The sequence below is a fragment of the Terrapene carolina genome, unplaced genomic scaffold (assembly GCF_002925995.2).
Source record: "Terrapene carolina triunguis isolate 2854851 unplaced genomic scaffold, T_m_triunguis-2.0 Scaffold21, whole genome shotgun sequence".
In the NCBI taxonomy this organism is placed as follows: Eukaryota; Metazoa; Chordata; order Testudines; family Emydidae; genus Terrapene; species Terrapene triunguis.
Window position 1 is genome coordinate 30526753 of NW_020664372.1, and position 26688 is coordinate 30553440.

The window sequence follows — 26688 nt, forward strand, 5'->3', positions numbered from 1 at the left end:
GAATTATTTTAATCTGTTACCCATTTTAGCAACCAGTAATGTTAATGTCCAATGGCCTAATAGCTAAATAAGCCACATTTATAAATCCAGTGTAAATCTGAAAAGGAGTGAGATTCTCTTCTCTTAAAAGTGATAGACTGGGGAGCCTAATTTTGTTTTGTTTTCTCAGTGTTTCATTGTCCCTTATTTTCTACTAGAATTAATAATAAAAAAGCATTAATGCATGATTGCTATTTACAGGGCATCTTGTTTTTATAGTACATAATTCTGGTTAAAAATGTAGTGATGCGTTATTTCCAGTTGCAGAAAAGGATTACATCTATCTCCAATGTCAATATTATATAACAATAAGCATGTTGATATAAACACAATAGTTTTATATCTGTTCTTAATATTCTTAATTATTTGTATTGCAGTAGTACCTAAGAAGCCGAGTCATGGACCAGAACCCCATTTGTGCTAGGTGCTGTACAAACTCAGAACAAAAGGAGAACTCTTGCCCCAAAGAGCTTACAATCTGCCACCTGATTTTCTTCAACCTATTTATTACTTAGTATCAGAATAGATTTTAGCATTAATAATTGGCACACCAGGAAGTGTTTAGAATTTGGATTCAGAGGAACATCTAAAAATTTAGCGCATATTTATAGCTTATCTGAATTTCATGGGTTTCCAAAGTTGGTTGGCAGTTCAAGTGAACAAGACGTCTATGACTTCTCATTCAAGTCATGAATGGAAATAATGCAAGAATAACCTATTTTTGCAGTATTCTGCACTTCTGGTTCTAGTACTTTCTGGGAACTGAAAATAAACAACATTTATCCCAAAACTTCACTCACTAAAAATATCTCAGATGACAACTGTAGTGTATACCTAATCTACTTTTAATGCTAGTGGTGGAAAAACTTCACTGTGCAGAGCCATAGCATTGCATTCCTTTGAGATGTTATTGCTGGCCTGTTGAAATTCCCAACAGATATTGGGCCTTAGACATTTAGGCACACTGAGAGACTCAGGGACATATAATGCATTTCACCCTGACATGTGGACAAGCAATTGGATAATGAATTACATGGCTACTGCACATTGACTCCCTCTGTTTTCATTCATTTTAAGCATTTGCAAGATGTCAATGAAAGTGGCTTTAATCTGTGTGAAAGCTTTTGGTAGCACTCATGAAAACTTCATGAAGAGGAGGAACTTGGAAGAGGAACTTCATTGAAAAATAAAAGAGTAGCTTTTTTCTTCAGAAGGAGTGAGAAAAGCATCCATTACCAATGTTGGAGATATTGATAAAATGCTTAGGGATGGTGGTTTGCACACATGACATTTTCACAGGCTGTCTCACGCTCAAAGTAAACAGGTTTCTGTTGAATGAGTGGCAGGTACAAAAAGTGGTTTCAATTTTCAGGGGGGAAAATGGGGGCTCATTTTAGACATTCTTCCAAAGCTTTGAATGTTCTATTTAATGTCCAGACAAAAAAACAAAGTTGCCCTAACAGAAACAAATTCAATTTGTGGTTATGAGCAGCTATTCTACCTTGCATATAACGTAGCATGTTACTGAACAGAAACAAGCTGTACATATGTACTGCTTAGATATGTTGCTTCTCCTTATTAAAATTTGATATAGCAGTTGCACTACAAATTTTTTTCCGTGTATTTCTCCTTTATGAAACGTGAAGTATTTCTATTCAAAATAGCACCTTGGTGCCTCAGAGGAATTGTTTGGGTTCCTTATGCACCTATTCTTCTCTGTGGGCTGAGCTCATGATGAGGGAAGAAGGCATATCATAGGTGTCCCTGGCCATTGTGTGTTCTGCCAGAGAGCCCAGCCCATAGAAGAGAATGGGGGTATAAGCACCTAAACCACAACTCCCATGAGGCACCTGGGGCACCATTTTGAATAGAAATATTTCAAGTTTGGGTCGTTCTCCTTTTTTACAAAATGCTAAAATTTTCTAAGGAAATCAGAAGAAAATGTTGTGTCAAAAATCCAATTCTCAGTCAAAAAACAGTTTGAATGGAAATTTTTTGACCAACCATAAGCTATATTAGTGTCCACTTCTGCATATTTATTTCTTTAAAAAGTCATGACATGTGGCAATAGCAGATTGGTCTATCAGGGATTAATTGCTTACACCTGTTAATAGTTGCTTGTTTTCCCCCCTATATCAAGGTGCTCAAGGTCCCAATATATTTCCCAAATGATGAACCCCCACACTCACACTGGTGAACTGTGGGACAATGCAGATCAACAATAACATTAAATTCAGGGCAAAATTTAGCATTACCCATTGGTTCCCCTTATAAGACCATCTTCTCCTTCTTTCTTAGCATATTGGTTCATAGTAGTTGGGGCAAAAAGGAATTTTAATGAACTGTCTAAGGGATTAACTACCTTATTAATGTTAGGTAGTTCCATATTGGTAAGGGACCAGATGTAGTCCATACACACTTCATATATGGAACTGTTTGATAGCTCTGCCATTTCTGCCTACTACTACAGTGATGGGCAGCATGGAAATGCATATTTCTATTTAAAAAACAAAATTAAACTTCTAAGATAGACAGATTAGCAATAGTCATCATAAATTTACATCAATTTATGAGGCCCCTCTCTGACAAATACATGGACCTTTCTCATATAGAATCACATGGGTCTGAAAATGCAATAATGTAAGACAACTTTATGCCCCATCAGTGCCATGGATGGCTAGAAAGAAAGCGCTGTTGACAAACTTTTCTTTATGTGAGTAGCTTCAATACTTAATTTAATACCATTTTCAAAGATTTTTATTAGGGCTGCCAAGCAATTAAAAAAATTAATCGTGATTAATCACACGATTAAAAAAATTAATCGTGATTAATCTCACTGTTAAACACAGAATACAAAGTATACAGTGCTCACGTTATATTTATTTTTGATTACAAATATTTGCACTGTAAAAAACAAAAGAAATAGTATTTTCAATTCATCTACTACAAGTACTGTAGTGCAATCTCTTTATCATGAAAGTTGAATTTACAAATGTAGAATTATGTACAATAAAAACCTGCATTCAAAAATAAAACAATGTAGAACTTTAGAGCCTAGAAGTCCTTGTTCAGACAATCGCTCCGACAAACAAGTTTGTTTACATTTGCAGAAGATAATGCTGCCTGCTTCTTGTTTACAATGTCCCTTGAAAGTGAGAACAGGCATTTGCATGGCACTGTTGTAGCCAGCGTCACAAGATATTTACATTCCAGATGCGCTAAAGATTCATATGTCTCTTGATGCTTCAACCACTATTCCAGAGGACATACGTCCATGCTGATGATGGGTTCTGCTAGATAATGATCCAAGGCAGTGCGGACCGACGCATGTTCATTTTCATCATCTGAGTCAGATGCCACCAGCAGAAGGTTGATTTTCTTTTTTGGTGGTTTGGGTTCTGTAGTTTCCGCATCAGAGTGTTGCTCTTTTAAGACTTCTGAAAGCATGCTCCACAGCTCATCCTTCTCAGATTTTGGAAGACACTTCAGATTCTTACATTTTGGGTCAAGTGCTCTAGCTATCTTTAGAAATTTCACATTGCTATCTTCTTTGCATTTTGTCAAATTTGCAGTGAAAATGTTCTTAAAATGAACAACATGTCCTGGATCATCATTCGAGACTGCTATAACATGAAATATATGGCAGAATGCGGATAAAACAGCAGGGGACCTACAGTTCTCCCCCAAGGAGTTCAGTCACTGATTTAATTAACGCATTATTTTTTAACGACCATCATCAGCATGGAAGCATGTCCTCTGGACGATGGCCAAAGCATGAAGAGGCATATGAATCTTTAGCGCATCTGGCACGTAAATATCTTGCAACGCCAACTATAATAGTGCCATGCAAACACCTGTTCTCACTTTCAGGTGACATTGTAATTAAGAAGTGGGCAGCATTATCTCCCGTAAATGTAAAAAACTTGTTTCTCTTAGCAATTGGCTGAACAAGAAATAGGACTGAGTGGACTTGCAGGCTCTAAAGTTTTACATTGTTTTATTTGAGTGCAGTTATGTAACAAAAATACCCTACATTTGTAAGTTGCACTTTCATGATAAAGAGATTGCACTACAGTACTTGTATGAGGTGAATTGAAAAATACTATTTCTTTTATCATTTTTACAGTGCAAATATTTGTAATAAAAATAATATAAAGTGAGCACTGTACACTTGTATTCTGTGTTGTAATTGAAATCGATATATTTGAAAATGAAGAAAAACATCTAAAAATATTTAATACATTTCAATTGGTATTCTGTTAACAGTGCGATTAATCGTGATTAATTTTTTTAATCACAATTAATTTTTTGAGTTAATCGCATGAGTTAACTGTAATTAATCAACAGCCCTAATTTTTACGTGTGGATCATCAGTACTCAGTATAATCCATTGACACCCATCATTAGGCAGTTTGGTTATGTTAGTTATGTTTCCCAAAGTAGCACAAAAATATTTTTCATTATTTTCTTCTTTTTGTAAAGCAGTGGCTTCTATTTTGTTGGTTTTAATTAAAACTCATATTTGATTTGTGAAACTCAAATGTTTTGAAAAATATTTCTGAAGTTTGCAAACCTTGAACCACATAGAGATTCCTCATTCCTACTAGGCAGCATTATTGTTCATAACGGTGAGGCCAAGGATTGAAAGGGTTAGGGGTGAAACACTTTGGTTGGGAATTGTGCAGACATTTGCATTATCACTGCTATGTTGCAGCAGTTCTGTGACTACTTTTTTCTCGAAGGATGTGTAACTAGGAGCTTTTATAAGCACTGCGTTCAGATATTTATTTATTTATTTAAAAGAGCTGTACCCTCCTCCCCCCGTATTCAAATGGCATTAATAGGAGTTTGTCTCATGTGATGACAACATAGTTGGGTTATAGACATTTTTCTGTGTACGGGAGGTTTCCAGTTTTGTATCCAGAAAATTCTTGTTGATGAGAAATTTAAACCCACACATTTAAAGTCTCCTAGAACCACAGGAGAACATCAAAAGTAGAAGTAATGCAACTTCTCCTCTAGATCAGATAAGTTCCATGTTTAATGTAGCAAATATGCCTCTTACACGCAGGGAACACTGGTACCCATTATATGATGTTTCCGCAAATTTCCTCAAAAAGCTTATTTATATTTCTAGGTACAATGGAGTCAACATAAGGGTCAGAAATGTGATCTGTTACATTGGTGTAAATATGAATTAATGTAATTTAAATCAATGCAGTATTTTTGAATTTACAATGATATGAATGAAATTACAATCTGTCTCATAACTAGAAAGCAAATTTCTCAATATTTGCAGAAATTACCCTTAATGTTTTTAACGTTTTCTAGTTTTATGAACATTTTTTCTTTACTGAAGTTGCTGAAACTGCCTTCATATTTTCAGACTCAGAATTGCACTTTTTCCATATCACTTAATTACACTTTGTCTATCTTTTTTCAAAACAAAATTTACCTTCCATTATTAGTTATGTTAGAGGAGCACCCAGAGACCACAACCATAAGCAGGGCCCCATTTTGCTAGACATTGTACAGACAGTTCCTTCCCTCAAATAGCGTGAGAACTAAACAGACAAGACAGATAAAACCAAGAAGAGGCACAGATTGTCGAAGTGCTTTGTCCAGGGTCACACAACAGATCCATGACTGATCCTGGGCTAGAACCTGAGTCTTTGGCCATGTCTACACTACAAACTTTGGTTGATGCCGGCATTAAACCATTGCAGTTAGTATATTGCTTGTGTGCATTCATACTTGTCTCCTTGCATCTGTGCTGCGCATACTCACCAAGAGTGCTTGTATTGATGCAGAGTGCAGTGTATCATGGGTAGGTATACCAGTGTGCAACCCGCCACCGTCCAGCATACTGTCTTTGGGGAAGTTTTGGCAATACATGCTGGGGCCTAAATGAGTTGCACAAGGATGACTGGGAGCAAGGGGTCAACTTCCCAGTGTGCAACTGTCTCCATCCCATTATGTCATCTATATCCCATAATTTTCGCTCCTTTTTTCAAAATCCCATAAACCCACAAGGCTCTCCTCACTATCTGCCATCTCTGATTCAAGCATGAAGCCTGCATTGCTCTGCACTATTGTCATAAGCATTGCAAGCCCAGAATGCACGATCCTCTAGTATTTCCAGAGCTGCAAGAATAACCAAATCAGCAGGGAACATGACGGTTTCTCAGAGGACAGATTGCTATGGGACATAGCAAGAACAAATTCAAGGTTGTTGATAGCATTCATGGAGCAGCTGCACATGGTGGAGCACTGTGTCTGGGCCCGAGAAAAGAGCACTGACTGGTGAGATTGCATTGCAATACAGGCTTGGAATGACAAGACAAGAACTTTTGGATGTACAAGGCCACATTCCTGTATCTGTATGCCGAGCTCTCCCCAGCCCTCCAGCACAGGGACACCAGAATGAGAGCTGCACTGCCAGTGGAGAAGCAAGTGGCAATCACACTGCAAATTTGCAATGCTGGATTGCTATCGGTCAGTGGAAAATCAGTTTTGAGTTGGAAAATCCACTGTGGGGGGCTGTTACCATGCAAGTGCGCAGAGCCACTAATTGCCTCCTGCTATGCAGGACTGTGACTCTTAGCCATGTGCAGGACATAGTGGATGGATATGCATCAGTGAGGTTCCTGAACTATGATGAAACAGTAGACGGCACATATATCCTTATTTTGGCACAAGACCACCTTGCCACAGAGTACATGAACAGAAAGGGCTACTTCTCTATGGTTATGCAAACATTGGTGGATCACCCGGGACAATTCACCAACATTAAAGCGGGCTGGTCAGGGAAGATGCATGATGCGCACATCTTTAAGAGCACAGGACTGTTCAGAAAGCTACAATCAGGGGCTGTCCTGACCAGCAGATTACCATTGCTGATGTTGAAATGCCAGTAGTGATCCTGGGGGACCCGGCTTACCTCTTGCTCCCCTAGCTTGTGAAACCATACACCAGCCACCATGACAGCTGCAATGAAACTACTGGCTCAGCCTGTGCAGAATGACTGTTGAATGTGTTTTTGGAGGGATGCTGGCAGTGTTTACTCCCAAGATTGGATCTCAGTGAGAAAAATACCCCAATGGTTATAGCTGCCTGCTGTGTCCTGCATAATATCTGTGAGGCAAAGGGGGGAAAGGTGGAACAGCTGTCTTCTGAGATTGAACAGCCAGACACAAAGATTATTAGAAGAGCTCAGTGCAGAGCTATATGGCTTATGGAGGCTTTGAAGGAGCACTTTAACAGTGAGCCACAGTAGTGTGTTGTGGTGTATTGAGCTCTACCTGGTCCTGCTGTGTTGGCTCTGTTAGAAATTGTATGGTTTTTGGTGTACATGTAAGCATATAACACTGTCAACGCACCTATTAAATTTGCTGTGCTTGCTGTAAATTTATGATTATTACCCTGTGTGTGTTTGTCACTCATCCCATGAGTTGTGTGTCACTGCACAGTAACAAGCAAGTGGGGGATTTCAGAACTCCTAGGCACTCTGCAGCATATCTTGTGTACTAATAAAGATGAAATTATGTTCCAAATAATAGAATTCTATTCAGTAACAAAATCAGTGAAAAGAAAAATCTGTGCAATGTAAAAGCAAATACATTAAAAACTTAATAAATTGATAGAACATAATTTATCAAGGGGAAAGAACATTTGTGTCCATTTGAGCTAAATATACAGCTATCGTAGTTCTCACAGGTCAGTGTATATGAAGCTCTGGTTGTCCTTAATGTCCCGTGGGGTCGAATGATAGGGATAGGGATGTGGCCTCAGATGCCAGATGGAATGTTGAGGGAGGGTGTAAGGAAGTGCTGCAAAGGAGTTCTCTATGGACTGCAAAAGGAGGCAAGCCTGGGTTTGTTGAACCTGTAGGTCGCCAGGAGTCTGCAGAATCTGTGTTTGCTGCCAGAGAAGCCCCATTATGTCCTGGTGCATCTCCCTCTCCTTTTCCTGCGGGCACTCGTGGGCCTTTCTCCTTTCTGCTCTTTCCTTCTCCAGTCTGTCTGCAATATTCACCCTCCAGGCCCTGTACTCACAGGCTGATGCAACAGTGGCTTGCAGGATTTCATTGAACATGTCATTCTGAGTCCTCTTCTTTCTCTTCATTATCTCACTCAGATGTTCCATGGGTGTGGAGGGGGAGCCCCTCATGACCACAACAGCAGCAGTTACAGATAAAAAAACAGAGGTACCATTGTCAGGAGAGTTACAACAGAAAGTTAAACTGAAGATCCTGAAATTCCTTTTCTTGCTCCCATAAAGTTGTAAAAAGACATGTTTATTGACACTTCTGCTTTGGAGTGCTTGTGCATGTTGTCACAGCACCAGCCATGGTGAGTGTGACCTACCACGGATGGGAGAAATGAAGACAGAATTGCTTGGTAACATGAAACTATGAATATTAGGCAATGGCACTGAATGCTGGCACCATTTTCCACGGATGGTAGTGATGTGAGCTGATCCCTCACTCTTGTGGGTAACAAAGGCAGTGAAGGCACAGTTGCTGCTGGCATCCTGAAGCTACCCAGGTAGTCTGTGTACTACAGTGGTTGGTGCCCACTGAAGTTATTGCTGACTGGCGTGGGAAAGTGTCCTATCACTAAAGGAAGAATAAGGCTGCTACTCCTAGAAATCTCTGGGAGAGGATTTCGGTTTCATGGAAGTTTCATCAGGATTTCTCGGGAGGATTCAAGGGGCACCTCTGTGTACATAAACAAACTGTTCCGCATGGCCTAACAGCAATTCTCTTGATCTGACAGTATCCAGCATACTGCTTGCACAGAAATGAACGATTCAGGGCTAGAATTCCACCCTTCACCTTCAGATCTTCCTGTTGGACATACATTTGTAGAAATAAACCAGATGGTAGGCTCATCAAAGCCTGATTTTGTTAACCTTCAGGGCATGATGCAAAGTTTATCTGTTCATTCACATTTTTGTCTGAGAGGTAGAGGATGATGTATTTTTGCTCTTATATCTTTGTGGTGAAAGTCTTCATTATGCCAATGTTGTACTGCCTGCTTGGAAGCATGCACAGCCTTGTAATGGTTGTTTTGTAAAAACTGAAAAATATATATGGAGCATGTGTTAGTTACATTTTAACATTTCTTGGAATTCTCCAATACTAGCAAAGATTGATGAAAAAGCCCACTGATCCTGGAAAGCCCTTCTTTAAGGAAACTACTGTTAGGAAATGAACTCTGGGGTTAAAGAAACTGAATAATAATTTCTTAGAATAGTGCATTGAAATCTCAGGACATAGTAACCCAGTTAAATGTTGCTGAATGCAAATATTTGGCTGCAAGATTTTAAGGATTGTACCCCCTAAACCAGGATTTGGGATTAATGGATTACAAGTTACTTGTGGCCTGTTTATCAAAGGTGCTAACATCTAAAGCTTTGCTTGATTTGATTTATGATTTTTTGAACTTCAGAAAAGCTTTTTGCTCACTGGCATTCTCCTCTATGGAAAAGACTGCAGAGTCACTGCTATCCTATTTCTGATAACTTGATTGATCTTCTATGCAGTGAAGTGAGAGGATCTGTATTTTGTCTTGATATGAGAGAATAACAAGATGATAGTACCAGAGAACAACTAATGCCTGAGGTTTGCTATTGTTTTTCTGCTAGTGGCCACAGCATTGAGGAAGACAGAGGATTTGGGAGGTAGTGCTGTTATAAAGGCAGAATGCTAGTGCTACCTCTTAAGAGTGAAGGCAAAAACGTAAGGACGAAACATAGAAAATAAAGAGGGTGGGGTACGGTACTAAGTGTGCCACCACTACTACCTCTGTCCTTAGCCAGAAATGGTGAGTATGAAATACTGGACGTTTGTGTAATGGAATAGATTCCTTCCCAGGTCCAGGCTGCACAAGCTCTTCATTTTGCTGTTTGGGAGCATGCACTAAATGTGCTGTTACACACTAAATTGGGATGTCTGTTCTGTAACAGACCCTACAAAGAGGTGACTGTTATGTTAAGTAGGTTTCTATGCTAACTAACACCGAGTACATGCAGTTATATGGAGTCGTGGCTTATATAAAACACAATGTCCCATTACTGCTGCTTCTTATCCCCTAAGAACACTGTAATGCAGCACTGGTACTGACCCTTTGAAAAATGCCTACTACAAAGATGAGGGCAAAGGAATCAGGGCCACCGGGGGGGGGGGCACGTGGGGCAATTTGCCCCAGGCCCTGGTCCCCGCAGGGACCCCCATGAAAATATAGTATTTTATAGTATTTCAACTTTTTTTATGGAAGGGGCCCCCAAAATTGCTTTGCCCCAGGCCCCCTGAATCCTCTGAGTGGCCCTGAAAGGAATCATGATTAGAGCCTACCAAATTCACAATCCATTTTGGTCATCAATCAATTTCACTGTCATAGGATTTTTAATATAGTAAATTTAATGATTTCAGCTATTTAAATCTGAAATGTCAGTGTTGTAATTGTAGGAGTCCTCACCCAAAAAGGAGTTGGGGGGTCACAAGGTGATTGTAGGGGGGGTTGTGGTACTGCTACCCTTCTGCACTGCTGCAGGCGGCGGTGCTGCCTTCAGAACTGGGTGGCGAGAGAGCAGCGGCTGCTGGCCAGGAGCCCAGCTCTGAAGGCAGCAGCAGCGCAGAAGTAAGGGTGGCAATACCTCGACCTCCCTGAAGTAACCTTGTGACCCTCCTACAACTCCTTTTTGGGTCTGGACCCCCAATTCGAGAAACTCCGGTCTCCCCCATGAAATCTATATAGTATAGGGTAAAAGCACACAAAAGACCATATTTCACAGTGTGAGACCAGATTTCCCTGTCTGTGATGTGTTTTTCCTGGCTGTGAATTTGATAGGGCCCTAATGTTGGAAGTACCAACATCCTATCACCAGCAGGAAGTGACTGAAGGGCTCTGGGAAGACAGACAAGAAAAGACATGCGGGCTCTGCTCCAATCCCCAGCAAACCCACCAATATCCTTAGACATGTCAGAAAGATGTCTGAAACCATGGAGGTTGTCTTCTAGTTGAGTAGTTTCTTTGATTCCCTAATGATCAGGGGCGGCTCCAGGCACCAGCACAGCAAGTGCGTGCCTGGGGCGGCATGCCGCGGGGGGTGGCGTGCCGGTCTCCGTGAAGGCGGCAGACAGGCTGCTTTCAGCGGCATGCCTGTGGGAGGTCTGCCGGTTCCGCGGGTTTGGCAGCAATTCGGTGGTGGGTACGCCGAAGGCGCGGGACTGGCAGGTCACCCGCAGAAACACCGCCAAATCCCTGTGACCAACGGACCTCCCACAGGCATGCCACCGAAGGCAGCCTGACTGCCATGCTTGCAGGGCCGGCACTTCCACTAGGCGACCCTAGGCAGTCGCTTAGGGCGGCAGGATTTGGGGGGCGGCATTTTGCCGTCCTTGGTGGAAATTTGGCAGTGGGGGTCCTTCCGCTCCGGGTCTTCGGCGGAAATTCGGCGGCGGGTCCTTCACTTGCTCCGGGACCCGCCGCTGAAGTGCCCCAAAGACGAGGAGCGGAAGGACCCCCGCTGCCAAATGCTCAGAGGAGGAGCGCTGCCGCCTAGGGCGGCAAAAACCCTGGCGCAGCTCCTGCATGCTTGGGGTGGCAAAAAACATAGAGCTACCCCTGCTAATGATATCAGCTTCTTACACTCAGCTTTAGATCTGTGATGAGCGGTGGGGCGGGGAGCAGGGAAACAAGGATTGGAGAAGGAGTGTTCAGTGTGAGAAACAGGAGTGGTTAGAGATAGAGGGCAAGAAGAAGAAATAAAAAGGAAGAGAAAAGGGAGAATAAAAATACGATGACTGGTAAGAGATGGATGTTATATGTAGATATAGGTGTAGAAAAACAAACAAGACATGTGCCAGGTGTCCCTCTGATGGCTTTGGTTATACAGGGTTTTGTATAATTTCCCCCACATTTGTCTGATCCTTGCTCTTTAGGTTGTGAGCTCTTTGGGGTAGCATTTGCCTCTTGTGTGTCTGCGCTGCGCCTAGCACATTTTGGGCACTACTGAAATAAAATAGGCAGTCTGGGTTATTTTGGAGCTTTTTCAAAGAAGACAGAACTTTGTTGGGAGGAAGTGTTTGGGAAGGGGGAAAGAAAGGTTTTGGGGTATTTTTACTCCCAGTAGACCTTTTGTGATTCCATGTACCTTATAGTATATGGTGCTGCTTGCAACTTATCCTCTTCTTCTGATGCAAATGCAGTTTCAAAACTGCCATTATTGCTACTGTGCTTGTCCCTTTATCCCACAGAACCAGTTCCTGCTACAGCTTGGAGCTCTATTCAGTGGTTAACCCTTCCACCCGCTACAGAGATTTCTGCTATGGGAAAATCCTTCTATGTGATATTTATTATGTTAACATGAATGCATGTGATTAAACTTAATTTCACCGAAACACTTAAATGACTCTCCATGCTGGTACACTTTCTACTACTTGGTAAATCAAACATGAGTTGTCATGTCCTTAGCACTGCAGCTACTGTGACCTTTCCAAACAGCTTATGCCACTAGCAGAAGTTCACTGACCTTTTGCAGGGCTGATTTTTTAAGATCATTAAAATGAATACAGTGCTGTCTGATTAAGAAACTTTTTAGTTTCCAACCCTTTTCTTGCAAACAAATGCATTAGTGAATACAGAAATTATTACCTTTACAGGGTATTAAATTATCTGGGACCAGGCAGATTTCTGAAAACAACCTTGAATAGCATCAGATTTTCCAGGAGAAACTTTTCAGGAAACCAAATGCTGATGACCGGAGCCTTGCATAGTTCATTTATGTCGCAGACCTTGCACTGTAAATCCCACTGGGATGTTAAACTCAGATTAGGTATGCCAGTGAACTCCTCGACTTCAATGATGATTTTTTAAAAAAATGTTAGTTACTGAAGTATTTTACGTGCTTTGCATAAAATACATACAAGGCTTCTGAAACCTTTGCACAGCCAAAAACTCCCATCCACTTCAATAGGAGCTTTGGGTGTACAAAGAATGCAGGATCAGACTCTAAATGATGATAGAAATTTACAATATGAAAACAACAATAGTTTAAATTAGTCAAAAACCATAAATAGCAAAGGCAGTCTCATTCTGCATAGATTTAGAGAAAAGGCCAGTCTTATAGACTTATAGACTTTAAGGTCAGAAGGGACCATTATGATATTCTAGTCTGACCTCCTGCACAACGCAGGCCACAGAATCTCACCCATCCACTCCTGTAACAAACCCCTGACCTATGTCTGAGCTATTGAAGTCCTCAACTTGTGGTTTCAAGACTTCAAGGTGCAGAGAATCCTCCAGCAAGTGACCCGTGCCCCATGCTGCAAAGGAAGGTGAAAACCCCCCCGGGCCTCTGTCAATCTGCCCTGGAGGAAAATTCCTTCCCGACCCCAAATATGGTGATCAGCTAAACCCTGAGCATGTAGGCAAGACTCACCAGCCAGACACCCAGGAAAGAATTCTCTGTAGTAATTCAGAGTCCACCCTATCTAGTGTCCCGTCACAGGTCATTGGGCATATTTACTGCTAATAGTCAAAGATCAATTAATTGCCAAAATTAGGCTAGCCCATCATACGATCCCTTCCATAAATTTATCGAGCTTAGTCTTGAAGCCTCCACTGCTCCCTTTGAAAGGCTATTCCAGAACTTCACTCCTCTGATGGTTAGAAACCTTTGTCTAATTTCAAGTCTAAACTTCCTGATGGCCAGTTTGTATCCATTTGTTCTTGTGTCCACATTGATACTGAGCTTGAATTATTCCTCTCCCTCCCTGATATTTATCCCTCTGATATATTTATAGAGAGCAATCATATCTCCCCTCAGCCTTCTTTTGGTTAGGCTAAACAAGCCAAGCTCTTTGAGTCTCCTTTCATAAGACAGGTTTTCCATTCCTCGGATCGTCCTAGGTAGCCCTTCTCTGTACCTGTTCCAGTTTGATTTCATCCTTCATAAACATGGGAGACCAGAACTGCACACAATATTCCAGATGAGGTCTCATCAATGCCTTGTATAACGGTACTAACACCTCCTTATCTCTACTGGAAATACCTTGCCTGATGCATCCCAAGACCATAGTAGCTTTTTTCACAGCCATATCACATTGGTGGCTCATAGTCATCCTATGATAACCAATACTCTGAGGTCCTTCTCCTCCTCTGTTACTTCCATGTGATGCGTCTCCAGTTTATAACAAAAATTCTTGTTATTAATCCCTAAAATGCATGACCTTGCACTTTTCACTATTAAATTTCATCCTATTACTATTACTCCAGTTTACAAGGTCATCCAGATCTTCCTGTAGGGTATCCTGGTCCCTCTCTGTATTGGCAATACCTCCCAGCTTCGTGTCATCCACAAACTTTATTGGCACATTCCCACTTTTTGTGCCAAGGTCAGTAATAAAAAGATTAAATAAGCTCCTCATTAAAAACTGAGGCAAAGTATTTGTTTAGATATTGGGCTATGCCTAAATTATCCTTAACCTCCACTCCATCCTCGGTGTTTAGTGGTCCCACTTCTTCTCTCTTTGTTTTCTTCTTATTTATATGGCTATAGAACCTTTTACTATTGGTTTTAATTCCCTTTGCAAGGTCCAACTCTACATGGCTTTTGGCCTTTCTCACTTATCCCTACATGTTCTGACCTCAATAAGGTAGCTTTCCTTGCTAATCCTTCCCATCTTCTACTCCTTGTAGGCTTTCTGCTTTTTCTTAATCACCTCTCTGAGATGCTTGCTCATCCAGCTTGATCTACACCTCCTGCCTATGAATTGTTTCCCCTTTCTTGGGATGCAGGCTTCTGATAGTTTCTGCAACCTTGACTTGAAGTAAATCCAGGCCTCCTCCACCTTTAGATCCACAAATTCTTCAGTCCAATCCACTTGCCTAACTAATTTCCTTATTTTTTTAAAGTTAGCCCTTTTGAAATCAAAAACCATAGTCACAGATCTAGTTTTGTTTATCCTTCCATTTAGTTTGAACTGAATTAGCTCATGATCACTCGAACCAAGGTTGTCCCCTACAACCATTTCTTCAATGAGGTCCTCACTACTCACCAAAACCAAATCTAAAATGGCATCCCCCTCTTGTTGGTTCAGCAACTACTTGGTGAAGGAATCCATCAGCTATCGCATACAGGAAAATCTGAGCCCTATTATTACTACTAGCACTTGTCCTCCAGTCTATATCTGGGAAATTAAAGTCTCTCATGATCACACAATTCCCATTAGTATTTACTTCATTAAAAACATTAAAGAGGTCTCTATCCATACCCAAATTGGATCCCGGCGGTCTATAGCACATCCCAAGCACTATCCCAGGGGAGGCTCCAGTAGCTTTCTTCCCCAATCTTCCCCAAACTTCAGAAACAGACTTCAAAGAGAAACAGCAGAACTAAAATTCATTTGCAAATTTAACACCATTAATCTGGGCTTGAATAGGGACTAGGAGTGGCTGGCTCATTACAGAAGCAGCTTTTCCTCTCCTGGAATTGACACCTCCTCATCCATTATTGGGAGTGGACTACATCCACCCTGGTTGAATTGGCCCTGTCAACACTGGTTCTCCATTTGTGAAGTAACTCCCTGCTCTCCATGTGTCAGTATATAATGCCTGCATCTATAACTTTCACTCTATGCATCCGAAGAAGTGAGGTTTTTACCCACGAAAGCTTATGCCCAAATAAATCTGTTAGTCTTTAAGGTGCCACCAGACTCCGTGTTGTTTTTCTTCCCCAATGTGATTTTTGCCTAGACAGATTCTGTCTTATCCATTCCATCCCTTCTTATTTCTTTACAGTCTACCTCATCATTGATACACAATGCTACTCCACCACCTTTGCCTTTATTTCTATCTTTCCTAAACAGCACATACCCTTCAATACCTGTACTCCAGTCATGACTACTATTCCACCATGTTTCTGTTATCCCTATAATATCTAGTTTCATTTCCTGCACCAATAGCTCTAGTTCCTCCATTTTGTTACCTAGGCTCCTCGCATTAGGGTACAAGCATCTTAATTTTTGCTGTTTGGCTTCTCTCACATTCTTTACCTGATTATGCACAGACATTCTACCACCAGTATCACCTATTAGACTGGTATCTACACTACCCTTCCTCTGTATGTCCATTCTCCTACCCATGGCTGTATCCTTTCTTACTTTGTTTTCTTCCTTCTCAATGTTAAAATCCAGCATGGAGATTACCTGGACATCTCCCAACCATCTCCCCCAAATTCCTAGTTTAAAGCTCTCTTAATCAGTTGTGCCAGCCTCCACCCTAGAAGTCTATTTCCCGCCCTACTCAGGTGAAGTCCATCCCGAGAGAACAGTCCTCTGTCCATGAATGCTTCCCAGTGGCCATACATCCCGGAGCCCTCCTTATAACACCACTGCCTGAGCCATGTGTTGATCATCATAATCTTGTCACACCTTTGTTGCCCTTCTCTAGGAACAGGCAGAATCCCACTGAAGATCACTGAGCCTTGATTTCCTTAAGCATCTTCCCCAGCCTGGCATAGTCTCCCTTGATACGTTCCAGCGAGAATCTAGCTGTATCATTTGTTCCCACATGAAGGACAATCAGCAGATTTTTTCCTGCTCCCGTTAGGATCCTCTTCAGCCTCAAGTCCACATCCCGTATCGTAGCACCTGGCAGACAGCACACCCTTCTGTTCTCTGGATCAGCTCTGGTTACAGGCCTGTCTATTCTTCTCAGTAAGGAGTTCCCAATCACGTAGACCTGCCTTTTCCTGGTGATGGTGTGATTCTCCGGTCTATCCCCTGTTCCCTCTGGCTGCAAGTCCTCTCAATTCCTATTGTCCCTTGCAATCCTCCGCAACCCATCCCGTATCCTCCTGGGGCTCATATTTGGTGTTGTTATCTCCATTGACTCTTCCCCTCTTCCTATAGGACTAGTTGCTCTTCTCTTCTTCCTTGCCCTCTCACCTTCAGTGACCACCTGCTGTGCCCCTTCTTCATTTTCCAACTCCGCAAACCTGTTCCTGAGCTCTATTTCTCCTTCACTAGCCTGTCTTTTTCTCTGCCTGGTTCTCTTAGTCACATGCTTCCATTGTCCACTTTCCTCACCCAGCAGTCTCCCCTCAGAGTTCTTTGGTCCTGCTTCCATCTGGAAGTCTGAGCTTTTCCTTTCAGCCTCCTCATGTCTTTGCTCCATCATCTGCTCGAACCCCCTTCTAAACTCAACCAGAGTTTCCACCTGCACCTCCAATCCTCGGATATTTTCTTCCATCAGCTCAGTCTTGCCATCTAGGACAGGAGTTCACTAGGCACAGATTGTCATATGTACAGGATCTGTGTGCCACTATCAAAGTTCCTGACTCTTTATAAAGCCCTTTTCTCCTTTGTTTCTTCCTTTGCACACTTTTTGTATCCTTGTCTTCTCTAGGCTTGAAGTGGCAGCAGGGGGAAGGGTTGTATTCTACAGACAAGTAATATATGCCAAAATCTCCTCTGTTCATCTCCCATTGACACAAGGAATGAGACTGAAGGTCACATGGTTCCCTCAATAGGCAACAGGCTCATCATCTGCCATGACCATTACAATTATGACATTTTCATGGGCTGTTGTAGAAACAGGTTTTTTTAAGTTAACTTGATAGATAAGTAAAATGGGAGGGTATATGTAGTTGCTCCCCTTTCTGTACTCATAACTGGACTTTGCTTGATTCAATTGCCTATTGAGAAATCTGTGATCTGCATGGTCCCTTCATAGATTTTCAAATGGGGCTTGCCTCAGTATCCATGCGTATTGGTGATTCTATGGAAGCTTATGATTTTTAATTCTGTATTGTTTTTCATCTCCTGGTCTTTCTCCTCTCCATTCCTTTATTTCTGTTGTGTTCATTTCCTTGCTGATACTGTGATGTCACTTCCTTTTCCCCTTCTCTTCTGTCTCCTCCCCACCTTCTTGTTCCTACCTCCCATTACCTGTTTTCTTTGCCCACTCCTTCCCTCCCATTCTTTGTTTATTCTTCTCCATGTGCAAGGAATGAAATGAAACAATCGTCATAATCTCTGAAGTCTGAGTATGTAGCACTTCAGAGATTGGGGAGCTTGTAAATTTTACTCTGCAGCTTGCATAGAGAGCAGGGCAACATAGCAAAAGGAAAATTGCTGGCACGTCAGCGTGCCATATGTCAGCCAACTTTGGGCTCTGCTGTCTTTTTCTTCATTCTCTTTCTCTTCCATTCCTCATTCTCCTGGTAATTTTCCATCTCTTTCTTTTCTTCTCACCTTTGCCACTCCCATCCCCCTTCAAACACAAAGCCCCAGATATCTCGGCATTGATATGATCACCTTGTTGGGCTCATTAAAAGGAAAGGTAACAGCATTGCTATTAGAACACTACAGAGGATAAGAACTTTAACTTTTGATTGTCTCTGTGCTAATCTGAGGACAAGTGGAAAACCGTGCATATACTGGCTAGTGTCCATAATCATAGATTATGCGCCAGTTTGTCTTTTATGTGATGTTTATGATTATTTAATATCCAGATTATTTAATGATAATATTATTTCCTAATTATACCTCTGTTAGGAATTAACATTTGTCTGGAGTGTCCACTCCAGTAGGGATAACAGAGGCTGTAAATAATGTAATGTATAAAACTGAGACAAAAAATTAAATAGTGGCCTTTTTCTCCCTTCCCTCCTTTCTGCAGTGGAGAAAGTGGTTCTGGGAAAACTGAAGCCTGCAAACAAATAGTGAAGCACCTGACATGCAGATCCAGTTCCAGCAGGAGTACCTTTGATTCAAAGATAAAACATGTAAGTAGTATTTTGAGCTGTTTCAGAACATAGCATCAATATGTATTTCGACCATGGAAAGATATTTTTACTTAGAGGGAAACTGTGAATTCCACAGGCATGCTCACACAGGATCAAGCCCTGTGTGAGCATGCTATTGACATATTTTAGCTATTTTGCATAAAATACAGATTAAAGGCTTCTTGCAGCCTTGCATATTCAAGTCAATGGAGTTTTTTTCCCACTGACTTGAATAGGAGCAGGATCAAGCTCACATTGAGCTGAAGAGATTGGGCCAAAATGTGGAAGCCAGCTTTGCTAATATGGTTTTTGGTCATTTTGATTTTCATCCTTGGTTCTACATATAGGGAATGTCTATAGTACGGTGCTCACCCTTAAAAACATTCCTATTGCCTTCAATAACATAATAAAGTTATGTCTGTGTCTGTGGTGTTCCTTATATGCAGTGTTGCTGTAGCAGTGTTGATCCCAGGACATTAGAGAGACAATGTGAGTGAGGTAATATCTTTTATTGGACCAACTTCTGTTGGCGAAAGAGACAAGCTTTCGAACTTCCTCACCCACCTTCTCCATCTTGGTGTTCCTTATGGAAAGTATAAAAAATACTGCGGAATCTGAAGTAATCTTATAGGAGACAAAATTGGAAAGTTTTAAGGAAAATCACTGTGTCTTGGTGATACATACAGTACTATCATTACTATTCTCTAACAGTCACTTGCAAAAGTATTATTTTTTATTTACACACTATGTCAAATCCCCATTAAACCAGATCACTATAACATAGATCTAATTGTATTCCTCTAGTATGACTTGTTCATTACATTTTAAAAGTGATATTAACCATTTATTTTTAGCTATAAATTTAGCAAAATGATTTCTATATGTTCTTAGTCATATTTTGCCATTACACCAAAAGGGATTGCAAAAGCCTACGTGAGGGCAGAGTTATCAGCCCTTTATTTGGAAACTGTAACATAAATTTATAAATAGATATAAGATGTATAAATTCTACTTAATTTCATACCTGATTTCCATAACTGGATCAAATTCTGTCAGGAAAGCACGGGAATTGGCCACATGTATCCAACAGCAGAATCTATTTCTGTGACAGTAAATACTAAATACAAAGTTTTCATTCAGCTGGGCAGCGCAACTCACCTATCATTATACTGTTACAGCAGGAACACTATGGTTAAGGTTCAGATGGACGCTCCAGTCTAAACCACTTATTTTTGGACTTTTATAACTGTTTCCAAAATGACCTTTTGGGCTCAACGACTCATGCTTGGACTCAGTTCCGCTGCCTACCATACCAATATTGTCTCATTGTTTACTTGTACTCCCCCCATTTGTCTGTCTGTATCCATCTGTTCTCTCTTCTCTTTCACTGTAAACTATTTGCACCAGGGACTGTTCTGTGTTTTTACTGTGCCTAGCACAATGGGGTCGTGGTCCATGATGAGGGCTCCTATGCACTATGGGAATACAAATAATAACAGTAATAGTAATAATATTTGAAATGTTTTAATCTGCAGTCCATGCAGTCATTTCTGATTTCTGAATGTTCTGCTTTTAAAAAACTTGTCAGTCTCTCCCTCGCTCACCACCACCACTTAAACTGAACTCAAATTGTCATTGTTTTGGAACTCAGACTTGTCATATGCATAATCTTCAATAAGAAATGAGATCTTTGCTAATTTTTAGGGTTTTTTTGAACTGACACACAGGTTATTCAAAACACACTATTTTCTTTCTGAAATATTCATGCTGCATTCTAGATAGAGAAACACTGGCCAAGTACAACTGACACAAATAGACAACCCTTCTATCAGTGATTATTTGGAAACGAGACGCTACAGATGTGCAGATACATATCTTGTACATTCACATTGCCGATGAGTTAAGAGTCCTACTGATGTCTGATTGGCTATTGGAAAACACAGCTGCATTCATATTTCAATAATTGTGTATTGAAATCTGATTACACTGAAATAAGCACAGCTGAATTTACTTCAAGCATTATACAATGCATTCAAAAAAAGCCACAGTCTGGAAATTCAAATATTAAAGTTCTCAGAGCAGTGTTGACTTTATTGCATTGCACTGGTACCACACAGAGAGGTCTGAATCACTGGTGATACTTTTTAAAATACATGCTTTAATATAGATGATCAATGAAACTGTGTTAATGTTAGAGTGGGAAGTGCAACTTTTCAGTTTTTTGCATTTAAATTCTCCTGTTTGATGTTGTATTAGCATAGTTATATACAAGTAACAAAGCCTTAGTTCATTATGTTAAACACAATGGGTCAAATCTAAAGCTGGTGTACATCAGAATAACTCCACTGACTTCAGTGGACCTACACTGATTTGCTCCAGCTGAAGGCCTGGCCCATAAATCCTACTCCTGTATTTTAATTCAGGCTACGTCTTCACTACCCGCCTGAATTGGTGGGTAGAAATCGATCTCTCGGGGATCGAATTATCGCGCCTCGTCGGGACGCGACAATCGATCCCCGAATCGACGCTTGTACTCCACCAGCGGAGGTAGGAGTAAGCACCGTCGACGGGGGAGCCGTGGAGGTCGATTTGCCGCCGTCCTCACAGCGGGGTAAGTCGGCTCGGATACGTCGCATTCGGCTCCGCTATTCGTGTAGTGGAATTGGGGTATCTTAATCCGCCCCCCCCCCCCCGTAGTGAAGACGTAGCTTCAGTTATGATTTCAAAATCCAGATCAGATCTTCTATCGCTTTTCCTTTCCTAAAACTCAGATTAAATAATAAATACGAAGAACTGGAGGACTCAGAGAATAAGTAACTGGGGAAATGACCAGCATGGTCCAGTGGGTAAGGAACTGGAATAGGAGTCAGGAAACTTGGGTTCTGCTCCTGACACTGGCTTAGTCTCTGTCATTGGGCCAACTTCTATCAACACCCATGCAGGTGCAATTCAGATCAGTTAAGATGCTTTCCATAAAAAATAAATGAGTACATGTGGTAACAGGCAGGCACATTTGGTTTTCACTTTAATTTACTTTTTAGGAAGTACTGGTAAGCATGATAAGCTTAATTCATACCTGCAGCAGCTACGCATAACTCTATTAAAGTCAGTAGAGTTGTATCTCTTTACACAAGTGCTTAATTAGTCTCACTGGGCCAAATTCATCCTTGATATAATTCTACTGAAGTTACAGAACTAAATTAGCCAATTTTCTGCTGCCATCTACTGGACAAATAGCTAATTAAATTTCTAATATTTCAAGGCTACGTTTTAGTCACTGGTATTGTTAGTAAAAGTCGTGGACAGGTCACAGGCAGTAAACAAAAATTCACAGCCCATGACTTGTCCGAGACTTGTACTATATATCCCTGACTACTGGTGCTAGGGTGGGGGCAAGCAGCAGCGCACGGCCTGGGACACCTGCTTCTGCTGTGGGGGAGGGGTTGGTAAAGCTGGCAGGCTCCCTGGCAGTGGCGACATGTCCCTTGGCTCCTATATGGAGCTCCTATATGGAGCTCTGTGCGCTGCCCTGCCCCGAGCATTGGCTTTGCAGCTCTCATTGGCTGGGAACCGCGGCCAATGGAAGCTGCAGGGGTGGTGCCTGTGAGCAGAGGCAGTGCGCAGAGCCCCACTGGCCATGCCTCCACTTAGGACGGAGCCAAGGGACGTGTCGCCGCTTCCCCAAGGTAAGCAGTGTCCGGAGTCCTCACCCCCTCCCACGCCCCAACTCCCTGCCCCAGCCCTGAGCCACTCCCACACCCACACTCCTGATGCTCCTCGTGGGGGGCACAGTGGCCCGAGTAGCAGATGGTGCGGCTGGCCCAAGGGCTGCCCGAGCTGCTCAGGCGGCCCACAGGCCAGCCGTACCAGTTGCTGCAGAATTCAGAGTGGTCACGGAAAGTCACGGAGTCCATGACTTCCGTGATAGACTCTCAACCTTAGGCATGCTTTTCTACAGCCTTGCACTTTTGTGTAGTAAAATAGTAGTGCATTATACCCAAGTTTTCCAAGGTGCAAATGAGAATGCAAGGTGCAAATTAGTTCTGAGTCAGGCTCTCCGTCTAGTTAAAAAAATAACATACTAAAGTGATGGTTTAGATAATACTTAGTCCTGCCATGAATGCAGGGAACTGGACTAGATGACCTTTCGAGGTCCCTTCCAGTCCTTTGATTCTATATAATAGATAGTGACTAAAATACACAGGGAATCACACAAACCCCTGCTCAACTAAATGAGAAAATACACTTTTATTGTAAAACTTTTTTAAAAAATATATTTTAAAAAGGTGTAAAAATGGCATCTGGATTGACCACTGCATGTTATATCTGTACCAGTCATTTGTTTGTGTGAGAGAAAAGTGAAACTTATTTTCTCTCTGCAAAATATATTCTTTAAAAAAATAATTTGCCCAGTAAGTTGAATCAAGGAAATGCATTTATAGAGAGAGCTGCCTGCCAAAAAATAAAAAATAAAAAATGCTGAGCTGGATTCATCTCTGTCTTACACTGCTGTAAATCAGGAGTAACTCTATTTGACGTCAATAAGCCAGATCCTCTCCCTCACTCCAGCCCCTTTGTGATAGTCTAATGGTGCACAGGGGCCATAAAGCTGCTAGATTTCCCCATCTGGGGAGGGCTCCAACTGGCACATAGCCAGCATAGCCGGTTTCTGTGGTACCCCTATTGCAGCCCCCAAGTAATCATGTCAGGGACATAGCTGGAATGTTACTGCACGGGGAGCCATAGCCTGCTGGTGTTCTTTAGATCATCTCTGAGGCTGCTCTAAAGTATGTCAGGGCCACAACTGCCATGCAGCTAGACTGAGGATGATGAAGCCACAACCACCAGATACCAGTACATCAGAGAACCTGACCCAATGGAATTGTGTTAGTGTAAAACTAGGGTAAGTGACTTTTTATTTCTAGGCTGTGGCTCTACCTCCTGACCTCTACTACTCTCTGTCAACAAAGGTTGTTGTAGCCTTGCTGGTGCCAGGATATTAGAGAGAGACAAGGTGGGTGAGGTAATATCTTTATTGGACTACCTTCTGTTGATGAGAGAGACAAGCTTTCGAGGTTACACAGAGCTCTTCTTCAGGTCTGGGAATGGTACTCAGAGTGTCACAGCTAACTACAAGGTGGAACAGATTGTTAAGCATAAAGAGTTAACATATGTTGCAAGAGACCATTCAGGGTGAAGTCTGCAGTCCTAGACAAAGGAGTTTTAGAGGGTTACAGATTGTTCTAATGAACCATAATCTGGTGACTTTACTGAGTCCATGATTTTTAGTGTCTAACAAAGTTGTTATTTTAAGCTCCCAGGCTCATCTTTTGAAGATATTATGCAGGTTTCCTTTGAGTTTGTCTCTTTCACCAACAGAAATTGGTCCAATAAAAGATATCACCTCACCCAATTTGTCTCTCTTACAAAGGCTTTGTCCTTTGAGCCCTCCTTATTTCCCTATGAACCTTGGCAAAGAGTTTCAGAAATAAAAGCACTATTTAGGCACACAAATAACTGGCTTGATTTCAAGTACTGTGCACCCAACAGTTGCCACTGAAGCCCACTGAAACTCTTTCCTGGTTACTTCCTGTCATATTGTCACTTCACTACCTTTATATTTTATTGCAGGTAAACTGTATCTTGGAGGCTTTTGGACATGCTAAAACAACTCTGAATGATTTGTCCAGCTGTTTTATAAAATATTTTGAGCTACAGTTCTGTGAGAAGAAGAAAGTATTAACTGGAGGTAAGTATTATTTATATTATGGTTGCATCTAGAAGACTATCGCATCTGAGTCCCATTATGCTAGGCATATAGAAAATGATGGTCCCTAACCCAAAATGCTAATTATCCAAAAGACCAGATGTAGTAGGCAGATGAGACAAGAGGGATTGTGGTATGAGGCAAAGGAGACAAAATCATAAAAATACTAGCATTTGTGTAATTATTAGCCAATCAGTAGCAGGAATCATAAGTACAGAATTAAAAAGAAGCTATCTGTTCTACTTAACCACTAGAGGGCAGATAAACACAAGGAAAAATTGTGGAATACCTCCTATGTTTTAAAGGAAACTATATTTCTATATACACCTCTACCCTGATATAATGCTGTCCTCAGGAGCCAAAAAATCTTACCGTGTTATAGGTGAAGCTGCGTTATATCGAACTTGCTTTGATCCACAGGAGTGCACAGCCCCACCCCCCTGGAGCACTGCTTTACCGCGTTATATCCGAATTTGTGTTTTATCAGGTCGCATTATATCGGGGTAAAGGTGTATGTTTATGGTTTTTAAAAAATAAGATGATGTTTTTACTTTTCTAATGAAATTAAAATAAATAAAGGATCATTAACATAGATTACAGCATTGGTAATTAGGGTTATAGGATGTACTTTAATATCTCCTAAACCCTTAGGGCTTCCTTTTAGACAGGGTGTTTCAGACACAAAAAATATTAAATATTTGTGAGGTGTGAGTCACAGTGAACATCATGGGCTAAACGTGATCCTTGAATGCACTGTGGGTCTCCCACTGAGTGCATTTAGAACTGCATTCATTCTTTTGCGGGCAGAAATTGGCTCCATGAATTTACTTTGATAATGTTAACTTTATTTTCAGTCTTGAAAAATGGTATTGAAGAAATCCCAACATTGGGGGCTAGATTTTGACTTAGGGTATAGGGAAAGTAAGAGTCCACTCATCCTCTTATAGGTTCCTAGACTGTATGTCTGGGTACACATGAATAGGTGGGAGCTTGCTAATTCCCCACAAAAGCTGGTTGGTGAGAAGGATGGAGAGTGGGCGTAACTTTGGCATCATCCTCAATACACTGGCCAGCAAAGCTGGGCTATCAAGGGGAGGTTGTAATTTGGTGGCAATACAGGCCATTGGCTAGAGCAAGAGGTAAGCATGGAGGGAATTGTATCTCTCAGAGGCACAATTCCCTGAACTTCTCCTGGAGTGGCACAGCTATGTGGCAAAAGCTAGAGTCTAGCTTCTGGGTAAATTAGATTGAATTGTCCTTACGTTTCCAAAATTATCCATTTTTTTTAACATTCTAAATTGGTCTGTGCTGTCAGAGAAGTCCCCTAAGTACATTCTCTAGGTATATTTCAGTTCACAGAAATAAGGACAAAAAATCTCATTTCAATTTCTCTGGGAGAGCTCACTGCACCTTACTAAAATTAGATGGTTTATTCTTTTCCCTTCATGATGAAAATATCATGGTGTGTGTAACCAAAAGGATTTTTTCCAGTAGGAATATGATACTTATGAAGAAAATTTAAAACTAAGAAGGGTAAAAAGGTTTTTCATTTATAAATCACTGCAGGATGATTTGAAGAAAGAAATTGATTTAAACATCAACGTGGACTAAAACCACATTTTGACTTGAGATTGTAAGATTAAAGCTAAAGGTTGTAGAACCCAGGTTTTAAAAATCCTATATTTCGTATATCTTTAACTGAAGTCAATAGAGCTACTCCATGTATAACTAAGAGAGAGAGAGAGAGAGAGAGAGAGAGAAACACACACACCTAGATTAAAATAACATTATTAAGGTTGCAAAGTCAAGCGGTCAGAAGTTAGGAAATGCCAGATTAAGGTTGCCTATGCATTATATAATATAGCCTTTAATTACATGATCTGAGATTAAATATACCAGGCCTTTGTGGCCCCCTGCTCAAGGTCCCAATGCTCTGCTGCACCCCACCCCAGGAAATAGTTCTCTGAGAGGAAAAGAGCAGCTAGTATTACATCTCCACACTTGCCTAGAGAGGCATCCCAGGAACAGCCATTTTGGGAGCCATTGAGATCTGGTCCTGTAGCAGCTAGAAGGCCTAGGGACCAGCA

General features: G+C 41.3%; 1 protein-coding gene across 1 annotated transcript in view; it reads left to right on the forward strand.

Moving 5' to 3' along the window:
* Positions 1–26688, forward strand: part of MYO16 (myosin XVI) — a 454918-nt gene that overhangs the window by 192241 nt on the left and 235989 nt on the right. The window contains exons 13-14 of the mRNA XM_029913187.1: positions 18729–18834; positions 24466–24583. Of these exons, the coding sequence (XP_029769047.1) occupies positions 18729–18834; positions 24466–24583 (224 nt within the window). The remainder of the gene's footprint in view (positions 1–18728; positions 18835–24465; positions 24584–26688) is intronic.